Source organism: Vombatus ursinus, unplaced genomic scaffold (assembly GCF_900497805.2).
Source record: "Vombatus ursinus unplaced genomic scaffold, bare-nosed wombat genome assembly UNPS02015175.1, whole genome shotgun sequence".
Lineage (NCBI taxonomy): Eukaryota > Metazoa > Chordata > Mammalia > Diprotodontia > Vombatidae > Vombatus > Vombatus ursinus.
The window spans coordinates 3,327,720-3,339,800 of record NW_020954953.1 but is presented as its reverse complement, the minus strand read 5'-3'; the positions used below and the strand labels follow the sequence as shown (position 1 = coordinate 3,339,800).

The 12,081-nt window shown below is 36.3% G+C and overlaps 1 protein-coding gene across 1 annotated transcript in view; it reads left to right on the top strand.

Annotated features, from left to right (window-relative positions):
• The window catches only part of LOC114031445 (NADPH oxidase 3-like), a 101,321-nt gene extending 95,662 nt beyond the window's left edge, over window positions 1–5,659 (top strand). The window contains exon 10 of the mRNA XM_027846511.1: window positions 5,533–5,659. Coding sequence (XP_027702312.1) covers window positions 5,533–5,659 — 127 coding nt within the window. The remainder of the gene's footprint in view (window positions 1–5,532) is intronic.
• The last annotated feature ends 6,422 nt before the right edge of the window (window positions 5,660–12,081 follow it).

The following is a 12,081-nucleotide window of genomic DNA, read 5'->3' as shown; positions in this document are numbered from 1 at the left end:
CAGTCATAAGTGTGCCCAAGCCTAAATAGTAAAAATCTTGGGTTTTTGTAAGTTGATAAGTTAGTGAATATCCACAGGAAGGAAACTAGTGTGGCAAAGATCCTTGAGATCATGTTATATGAGAATCAATTGAAGGAACTGGGGGTGCTTAGCCTGAAGAAGAAAAGTCTTGGGGGGAGAACATGATAAGTAACTTCAAGTAACTGAGGGTCAATCATAGGGAATAGAGTTAGCCCCAGAGGCAGAATCAGAACCAAGGAGTGGAAATTACAAAGAGGTAGATTTAGGTTAAATGTTAGGAAAAAAACATCCTAACAATTATCATTATCCATGGGACTGAGACTGCCTCAACAAGTACTGAGTTCTTCCTCACTGAAGGTCTTCAAGCAGGGACTAGAGGATGACCACTTCTCAGATATGGTTTTGTAGGAATTCCTTTTGGACATTGGTTGACCTGGATGGACACTGAGGTCTTTTCTAACTCAAAAATTCTGTGATTCTTTGATACCATGTGACATCCATAGTCTTTGGATGATGGCATAAACATTATAGAGTATATAAACTATAGCCTTAAATGTAATCATGTAGTTATGAACTATAGGGAAGCAATTCAAGTAACTTCAGTCCTCCACTTATTTTTTTAAGCACCCTACATGCAGGGCACCAAGTATGCTAGGCTCTGAGGATACAAAGACAAAATTAAAAACAGTCCTGTCCTCAAGAAGCTTACATTAGGGGGTGGGAAGGGAGAGGCAATAATTTAATAAATACAAGGTAATTTGATGAGAAAGAGGGTACTGTAACAGTGTGTGGGATCAGGAAAGTCTCCCTTATAAAATGGTCAATGATTTGAACCTTGAATGAAATGAGTGGTATACAGATGAGACTGGTATTTAGCATTTGAAATTGGTATAGTTCCTTTGAAAAATGAATCTGGACTGAGAAGACAAATTATGACTATGATATAAAAACAACAGTCACTAGTAAAATGTATTTTAATAGTCATATAAATATAACTGTTAGCATCATATATAGTCACATATATGTATATATATGCACACATATACATGTATATATTGACTTTAAGGTCTATAAAGTGCTTTACATACATTATCTCATCTGATCCTCCCAACAACTTTGTGAGATAGATGCTTTTATTATCTCCATTTGATGGATGAGGAAACTGAGGCTGAGAGGTTGTGACTTGCATAGGGTCAAACAGATAGTAAGTATCTGAGGTAGATATTGAAGTTGGGTCATTCCTGACTTCGAGATTCACACGCTATCCACTCAATCACTTAGCTGCCCCAATATTTTTAAGTGAATTCTGGAGGCAAAAAAACATCCAAGCTCATTAGACTCTGCAAATAGTGACTACAAATACAAAACATAGAATGGTGTTAACCTAGGCATAGGGAGGTAGTCAGTCCTAGGAGCCAACTATACATATGGTAAAGCATCCCTATCACTGGCATTGCCTCTAAATCTGAAGGTCAATAATAAAGCTATGCAGACTTAGAGCTGCTATCTGAGGTACCATTTGTCAGGAGTGGGCCAATCAGGAGTGCTCCTGATCAAATTGATGAGGCTACCATTCACTTTGGGCTGATTCATGGTTCTGGTGTTCCAAGTGCCACAATTAGCCTTACACTTTCCATAGACCTTGAACACTCTTTTTAGTATTCTTTTCATCTTTCCCTTATGATATTTGTTGACTTTTGATCTTGTATTAGTATGCTAATTATACAAAGGCTATTGAAAAAAAATACAAAAGCTAAACTTGTTTATCCACCTAACACTATGCCAAATGTTTAAATATGGCTGTCCAAAGAAAGGAGCTGGGAGCTTGTGAGAGAATAGCACTATTAACTAACTAAATGTTAAACCACATAGAGTTCTAATAACCTCAGGGTATGGCACCTTGTAATAACAATGACTCATTCCAGCCCTATTCATCCCTGTAAGTCTTATCTGGGTGTGGAGAAAGTAGGAGTTGGCACAGAGAGCATATACACCTTGGAACAACTTTATTGAATAAAATAGTTGTCTGTGTTAGTGGGCATCTTTTTTGAAAAAGAATTTTCTGGAATTTTGCCATGGGGATGAGGACTTTTCAAGTAGCGGTTAGAATTGAGAGAGGAAATTAGTTTAAATGTACTGTAATTATAAATTACTGTAATTACCTTTTGCAAGGTACCTTTGAAATCAGGGTTGGAAATTGTGTTGAACCATCAGTTCCTGTCACAGATGTCATGTCCTGGAAGTATTCCCTTTTATTAATGACTCTCAGAGGCATAATAATAATTGGAATACAGTTAAATGAGGAAGAATGTGTTGAGACATATACTGGAATGGTTTGGGCTATAAGTATTTCCTTGCAAAAAGCCAATTACTGCAATAATAAAGAGCAGTATTTGAGAAGTTGCTATAGACTCTAAAAATTCCACTATAGAGTGGCTACAGTGTTGTGGCCCTGGATCTTGAGGGTGCCATAGAAATCAACCAGAGAAACTCCATAAGTATGTAACATGAATCAAAACTCTGTGAGAGTTTCATACACTTCCGAGATGAGCTAAAATATGACCACTATGATTATTAGAATTCCTAATTCCATGATACTCACAGACAACTGGAACCAATTTAAAAGGGTGGCCTTCTATATCAATAGAGTGGACAGTAATTTACCTGGTATGACTTGGGGGATACAAGGAAGACCTCACTATTCCAAAATATCCCACAACCTCTGATTCAGGGGTGGTCATATTCAACAGGTCGGGGCACACAGCTATAATTTGACTTGTGCCAAAAAAAATAACTTTTAAAATTCATTCCTTTCTTTGTATTTTCTGTGTCTATCAAAGTATCTATAATATAACTGATATTTAATAAAATGTTTAAGTCAAGTCAAGAAGAATTCATTAACTGCCTACTATGTGCTAAGCACCAGGGCTATAAACAAAGACAAAAGGACAGTCACGCTTCTCAAGGGGCTCACAGTCTAATGAGACAGACAACATGAAAACAACTATGTCCAAACAAAACATATACAAGATAAACTGGGGAAAATCAACAAAGGAAAGATATTAGCATTAAGGAGGATCAGGAAAGGCCTCTCAGATAAGATGGGATTTTAGTTAGACGGAAACCAGGGAAGCCAGGAGGCAGAGATAAGGAGGGAGAGGATTCTAGGCATGGAGGATAGTGAAAATGGTCAGTAGATGGGGTGTCTTGTGAAAGGAATTGCAAAGAAATCAATGTCCCTAGATTACAGAGTATATTAAGTAAGTAAGGTTAAGGAAGACTGGAAAAATAGGAAAAGACCAGCTTATGAAGGCCTTTGAATGACAGCGGATTTTATATTTGATTCTAGAGGTGAGTTTCCTTAAGGCAGGAAATCACATCCAATGGTCTTTCTGTCCTTTCTCCTTTCCTCTGAAAGCACAAAGAGGCCAAGGACAGGGAGAAGACTGTTCCATAGAATAGAATTGAACTAACCCTACTTTTCCATATAAAAACAGTTAAGCAATACCTCCTAACAGAATGATTGCAACCGAGAATCCTTATTTACATCTTCATAGATCACAGTTAACAGAAAGGATGAGTTCTTTAATCTTTTGTATCCAACACTGTCAGTTGAATTCAAATTGAGTTTTGTTGCCTTTTAGAATTGTTTTCATGTATGTGTTGCAGTCATTCTGGGTATTATACTTTTTTCTTCTTTCTTTACTGTGTCACTTCATGCAAGGCTTCTCATGTTTCTCTAAGTTTTTCCTTACTAATTGGTCCTTACAAAGCAATAATCTTTCATTATATTCACATGTCACAATTTGTTCAACATTCTTCAATTACTGATAATTTTTCCAACTTTAGTGTCACTGATTTATTCCATCATTAATTCACTGAATATTTATTAAGTCCCCACTACATAGAAGGCACTGTCCTAGGCACTGAGTATACAAAAACAAAATAGCGCTTGCCTTCAAAGAATTTACATTCTATAGGAGTAAATCAACATGTGTACAGTCATGGGTGTGTGTAGAGCATGGGTTGGGTCAAGCACAGTAGTACTTGAATTACCAATTAGGGAATGAGGGCTTCATATGCATACATTTTCACACCAATCAGTCAATACAAAATACGTGCAAAGTAAATACAAAGAAATTGATGGGAGAGCACTAACAACTGGAGAGATGAGGAAAGGCTTTGGGTAGTCTGGAGATCCTGAATTGAGCCTTAAATGAAATTGGTGACCCTCAGAGGCAGAGGCAAAGAGAGAGTACATTCTTGGCTGGGGAGACAGCCTATGCAAAAGGCATGGAAAGGGGGGGGGGTTGAATGAGATGTATTAAAAAGACAAATTTGGATGAAATATAGCAGGAGTAATCCAGACTGGGAAGTCAGTCTGAAAAGACATGTTGGAATCAGATTGCAAAGAGTTTTAAATGCCAAATCGAGGCTTTTATATTCCATTCCAGATATAATAGTCACTGAAGGTTCTCTATAAGGGGAATGATATGGTCAGACCTATGCTTGAAGGATATCAATCTGGTGTCTGGGAGGCATGGTGGAAGAGGATGTTAGGGGTGGAGAATGAATTATATTGGGAGAGCGTGGAAACAAGGAAACCAGGAGGAGAAAACTGTAATAGTCCAAGAAAAAGATGATGAGGGCCATAACTAGGAATGTTAACCCTTAACCATGTGAGTTAAGAGAATGGATATGAGATTGTCATAAAAGTATAATTGACAAGATTTGACAACTGACTGCATATAGGGATTGAAGGAGAGGGAAGTTGGATTCAAGGATGACAGAGAATCCAGGCCCAGAGTTCTATCCATGGTGCCGTCCAGGAATACCAGACCCTGACAATTGTGGTGATTCACAATGAAGTCTCCATTAGCTTGCTCTCTAGCTTTCCCTTCTTCAAGGGTGTTGACAAAATCGTATGATGAGCTAATCTATGACATCATCAAAACTCTACTTCTTCTTTATTTTATGTGTTGGATCCTAGAACCCCAAGCATGGGAGTGCCAGGCTGATGCTCTACTCAGGACAACTGGCAACAGCTTCTGCCTTCCTCTTTCCACAACTAACTAGGTCTAGCTTCCTGTTTTTGGTAACGGGAAATACTTCATCCATTCTGATGTACAAGTTTCACCATTGGGATCCATTCCTTTCAGCAATTTTTTTTTTCTTTTAGCCTCTCTTTTTTTTTTCATTCCAACATCAAGTATTGTCCTTTCACTTTGTCCTTTTAAAAATGCAAATAAACCTAGAAAGAAGCACACATTAAATCAATAATTCCTTAATAGGAATTGGTTTTTATCAAATTAGTTTCCTCTCTGTAATGACAAGAGAGAACCCAGAGCATAATTGTAGAAAGTCTAGGTCGAAGAGGGGAGCCTAAAAGTTAGGCAAAAGTGGAAGAGAAGAGAAATAGAGAAGTGAAGACAAACTTCATCTACCTCACACTACAATCCTGAGCTAGCCTTGAAGCTTCTAACACTTCTCTTGTTTTTGTCTTTACTACAGCAGTAACATTGGTGTGTTCTTCTGTGGACCCAAAGCTCTCTCCAAGACCCTTCAAAAGATGTGTGGCTTATATTCCTCAGCTGACCCTAAAGGTGTTCGTTTTAATTACAACAAAGAAAACTTCTAGGTCATATTTTGTACATTATCATTGTATGCTTCTACATTGATACTTTATGCATATGGATGATTTTAATAATGTGGATATTTTCTGCCAATGCAGGTCACCTCTCTACAACTTCTTATCCTGGGTGATTCTTGTCTGTGACTTTCCACGTTTCCACATAACACACCGGAGGCCTTTCTCTGCTTCTTTTAGCACTGCCTATCTGCTGCTTCTAATTCTCTCCCATGTAGCTGACCTACTTCCTTTAAGGCCATTTTCTCTATTTACATGACTTCTTACAAGTCAGCAGCACCAAAAGTTTTCGGGATATGTATACTTGGGGTACCCTTACCCTTAGCATTGCCCTTTGGGTTACTTATAATTTTGACTCTTCTCAAATCATATTGTTCTATTACCAAATTTATAACTAGATAGAATCACAAAGAAAATTACTGTGAATGAAAGGAATATTTGTGGCAACAAACGTTTTTGGATCAATGAGAGCATTGTGCAGCTTTCCAAATGTGATTTAAATGAATCTCCTCTTCCTACCCAATTCTGAACCCAAACCATTGCCCATCTGCTTTGTTTGTGCAAGACACATATTGCTGGATTAACTCAACTGCCCATCTTGCTGCAATATACATATTCATTCACTTTGTTTCTGAGCTGTTGATAATTAGACCAATATCTTTCGTATCATTATAAATTCCAATAAGAAGACTTTGTATTATTTCAGGGCTTCATGCAATAAGTATAATGTAATGTGAACAGAGCATTTAAAATTACTATCAAGAATAATCTCTTGGGTTTGGGAGACTCTAGGATATCTTCCAAGATGGCAGGGGGAAAAACTTCTGCTCATATGTCACCCTATCTTACATCTTCTATGAAGTCAATACTAAGAAGATTATTGAACATAATTACCCCCAAATCACACCCATCCATCATAGTCTTTCATTATTGTTACATATGCATGGGAAGCATATCATTGAAGGCAAACCTTCAAGGCTATATGTTGTTTATCAAATTACATGCTTGGGAAAAATAAATAAATAATATACATGCATATCATGCCTTTCATAATCACTGTGTGACTTTAAAGAAATGGTTGTAGTCCAATAGGTTGTATGAGTTAGCAACTCAGGTCCCTTCCAACTGTCAAAATCTGTGATTCTAGGCAGCTGGAGTATCATGGATGTGGTAGGGGAAGAAATCTTAAAGATCATCTAGTCTAGGAGTTCTTAACTTTGTGTCATTGACTTCTTTGGCAATCTGGTGAAGCCTATGGATTTATTCTCGGAATAATGTTCCTAAATGCATAAAATAAAATACATGGATTACAAAGGAAACTAAGTATATTGAAATGAAGTTATCAAAATATTTTTTTAGAAATAAGCACACAGACTCCAGGTTGAGAACCTTTAATCTAATTCAACCATTTTACAGGGAAGGAAACTGCATCATTATCAATTATTATGTGATAGAGCCAGGATTCAAATCCAGATTCTTTGACTATAAATCCAGTGCTCTTTACACTTTACCACACTGAATTGTCTATTCCATTCTCATGCTTTTATCGAAGATGTTCTTGACATAAATATAGAAACCAGTTTCCTAAAGTTGTTTATTGAGATAATAAAGGAAACATATGGGTTGGTAGCTATTGGTGTCATATTTTTGTATATCTGCAATATATCCATTCCTTTGAAACTTTCCTCACAAAATCACATAAGGTCAGAGTTGAAAGTGACCTGAGAAGTCATCTAGTCCAATCCATACCTAAGCAAGAATATTTGCAACAGCATCACTGATAGCTGGACTTCCAGTCTTTGCTTGAAGAATTCCAATGATGAAGAAACCCCTTCCATAATTCTGGATCTTTCTAATTGCTAATAACTTTTCCTTACTTTGAGCTGAAATCTGTTTCCCTGAAAGATACCTCCATTGTTCCTATTTCTTTCACCTGGGGAGAAGCACACATTTAATCTCTTTTTCTATATGAAAGTCCTTCAACTATTTGAAGATAGCTATAATTTCCTCTCCAAATCTACTCTGAACTTAAATAGTGAGTTCTTTCAGTTGACTGCCACATAGAATGATCACCCATCCTCTAATCAACGATTATTCTCCTCAAGACATATTCTACTTTGTCAGTATCTTTCATAAAATTGTTCCCAGACCTAACACATCACTACAAATGTAGTTTCACCAGGGCAAAGTAAAATGAGGCTATATTTCCCTCATTCTGGACCTTTCTTCACATTAGGTCTTGTTAAACTGTTGATTTATTTTATTTTATTTTAATTTTATGGGATAAAACAAGCCTTTACATAACATGATATAATTTAAAAAAAGATTGCGCATGAAACTGACAATCTATTATGTACAATTTGCCCTTCCATTTATATATATATAATAAATGTATATATATAACTATAATAAATTTCTTTTTTTTCTGTTAAACTGTTGATTTATATTGAGCTTGTAGTCCACTGAAACTCCAATATCTTTTTTTTATACAAAGAATTGTCTAGTCACAATTCTTCAGTCCTTTATTCTCATAGTTGACTTTTCTTTTTTTTTTCTTTTTTTTGAGAGTCAATTGGGGTTAATTGACTTGCCCAGGGTCACACAGCTAGTAAGTGTCAAGTGTCTGGTCTGAGACTGGATTTGAACTCAGGTCCGCCTGACTCCAGTGCCAATGTTCTATCCACTGTGCCATCTCACTGCCCCTGCATAGTTGATTTTTCAAACATAAGTGCTGGACTTTACATTTATTCCTATTGGATTTCAATTTATTAAAATCAGACCATTATTCTAGTCTACTACTTTTTTGGGGGGTCTTGACTCTATTGTTCAATGTATTTAGCCATCCCTTCCTGCAAAGTTGATTACTATATTTCTATGGCATCGTCCAAATAATTTATAAAAACCTGAGTGATTCCAAAGTGGATTACTGGGACACTCCACTAGAGACTTCCTTCCAGGTTTAACAGTAATCTATAATCTATCAATATTCTCTTTTGGTCTAGTTATACTAACAGTACCCAATTCACTTCATGATCATCTAACCTGCATCCTTCCATCATGCCCACAAGGATATCATTAGAGATTTTGGCCTATGCCTTGTTAAAAAAGCAAGGTATATTATATTTATAGTATTCCTCTGATGTGCCAACTTAATAGTCCTGTCACAAAAGAAAACAAGTTTAATCTGGCATGACCTTTTCTTGATGACTCTATGCTAATTCCTAATAAACATTGCTTCCTTTTCTAAATGCTCACAAAATATCCCTTTAAAAAGTATCCTAGAACTTTGCCAGAAAGTAAAGCATTTTACTCACCTCTAATTTGAAAGACTGCAAAGTTTAAGGAATAGATTCCTAAGACTGGAGTCATGACACTTGGGTATCATTTCAACTCCAGACACTGTCAAGCTAGTGATCTTATCTCTTCTTTGATAATTCTCTTGCCCCCAAAATAACTGTAAAAAAGTCCTTTATACAGTCTTCAGTATTTATTGCTAATTTCATCTTATCCTGTTCCTAATACTATGCTTCGAGGGCCATGCCATTCTTCCAGTTTGACATCAGTTAACCACCTTTGCTCCCATCTCTTGAACATGTCTTTTAAACATTACACTCCTCAGTGAGTTTCTGGTACATTTATACATTTCTCTTTAGATCATTCCTCCTTTTATTCTTTATCAGCAATTGGAATCCACATCTTCTTTGCAACTCCTGTTCTTGAATAGCTGACTAGAACATTGAAAAATAAAATTACTTGCCTCAGGTCACACAGCTAATAAGTATCAGAGCAAGGATTTGAATTCAGTCCTTCCTGACTGCAGGTCCAATGTCCTACCCATTTCACCATTCTGCCTTTTCTTAGCTAATGCTAAGCCACTGCTAACTAGCTTTTATGTGTAGCCTTCAGGCGTGAGATCCACCTGTTTAACAGTAAAATATCAAGACTATGCTTTCTGAGCCTATAAATGAGAATGTCATATGCAACAGAGGCAAAAGCCTTCCTGAAATCAAAACAGATTACATTTATCACATCCGCCTTATCTTTGTGGCCTGTCACTCTATTGTAGGAGGAAATTAAATTGCCTCGTATCACTTTCTTTCACAAAACCATGTTGGTTGCAATGTAATGCCTTGAGCTCTTCTAGATGATTGGGAATTGGTGATTTCTTTTGCAATCTTCCCAGGTACTAGATGTCAACACTGTCATTTCTTGGTTCATGCTTTCTTTTCCCTTTTTTAAAAGAAAGCCATACTTGTTTGATAAGCCTCAGGGATTTCTTCTATATTCCACGTTTCCCCAAAAATAATGACTAGGAGCTCTGAAGTAATATTTGTTCATTCCTTTAAGGAGTGAGCCAATAAGTTGTTATGAATGTATGTGGATTTGAATGCAAACAGGTCTTAAAAAGATACATGTATAGAAATATAACTATATATTTCCCCTTTTCCATTTGACTCTCCATCCACTATTCAGAATTAAAAATTACTGAAGTCAAGATTTGCATTTGATCTTTCAATAGAGAGAAATTGAGATCTTAAAAGTCTCTCCTTTTTCACTATCTCATTATTATCTTCCCTTCCCTTTCCATTCAGAAGCATTTTTTTTCTTTAGTACGACTAAATTTATCCAATTATAAATATGTGTCGTTGTTTTGTTTTGTTTTGCTACTTTCTTTGTCTTTCTAGTTGCAGCTCATTTCTGGCTTTGAAATTTCTAATCTTTCAAATGCTACCTTATATTACCCAACCTTGGGGCCACCATGCCACTGCCCAGCCATGTACAAGTCATGTTGCCTGTACTCTAGATTCCTCTCAACCGAAGTCAGATTCCTGCCCCTGAAAACTTGGGTCTTGATTGGTGAGCTAGCATCTTATCTTACCCAATCCTGGGCCCAACACAATACTTCCTAACCATCTCCAAGCTATGCCATCCTCATACGCTCCAACTCTTGCTCCCACATATCCAATATGTGTTGTCTTCCCCTATTGGAATGTAAGCTCCTTGAGGGCATGGTCTGTCGGTTTGCCTGTATTTATATCCCCAGTGCTTAGCATAGTCATTGACACATAGTAGGTTGCTAATATTTTTTTTTCCTTGCAATCTTCATACCTTCCTTCCTTTCTACCTTTGTTCCTTCCCTCCTTTCATTCATATAAAATCTTATATATAAATAGCATGGTTAAGCAACTATCTCTTGTGTCTCTCAATAATATTTCTCCATTGTCTCTGAGCATAAAACAACTATTTTCTCTAAATAATCAATGACTTCTCATTGATTTCCATTGGCTCCTTCTTACTAAAGTACAAAACCCAACAAAATTTGTTCTTTTTCTTTATTTTTCTTAATGGCTTTTCTTCTCTTTTCCCTTCAGGTCTAGTTTTTGCTTTTGTTTTTGATGTTGTGATCACATTCCTCAAGGTACCTATTTACTTTTAGATTTCAAACTGGTTCTTTCCTTTTAACAAGAAATAAATCAAGAACAGTATTTACCCTAATTAATTCTTTTACTTTGTACATTAGGAAACAACGCACCAAATTATCCTTTTGACATATGTCTGAGTAGTACCAGGCAAGTATAAACACAAGCTCTAACTGGTTGGTCCTACTGACCCAAAAAGACTGAATACAGGTCCAGCAAAGATCATGTTCACCTGTCACTCAGAATCAGTCTAAGTTCAGAACAACTCATCCTCAGAAAGTTATTTCCAGGTGATTAATTTTTTGAACATAAAAACATATGTCCTGTTTCTGAATATGCCATGTGATGACCACAGTAATGTAAAAGAAAACAATATTGAAAGACTCCAAGACCTTGATCAACACAATGACCAACCATGACTTCAGAAATAGATGATGAAGCATTCCTTCTTATTCTTGTCAGAGAGGTGATATAGGGGTGGCACAGAATGAGACATATATTTTCAAGCATAAGCAATTTTTAACTATATTTGTTACAAAGTTGGGTTTCTTTTTTTCTTGGGGATTTAGTTAGCAAATAGTGTTAGAGAAACAAAACAGAAACAAAGAAAAGAAAGAAAGGTACATCAATAGAACATTTAAAATTCACAGAATACCTTGACTACAATAATGTAAATAGAAAGAATAACCATACATGTGCAAAAAAAATCAAAAGTAGATGTTACAAAATTATAAATGGCAAGCAGTGCTTGAAAGAAGACATATGAGAAGATACTCCCACCCTACCCCTTTGCAGAAGTGGGAGTTCCACAAGTATTGCTCATATCACATATTGTCACTTTTTCAATGTAATGACCAGTTATGCTGATTTTTTCCCTCTTCTTTTTCTTTGTAAAAAATAATATTTGTTATATGGGATGACTCTCTGGGAGGAGGAAGGATACTAGGGAAAACTATAGTGATGTAAAAAAATGACATCAATAAAAACTTATTA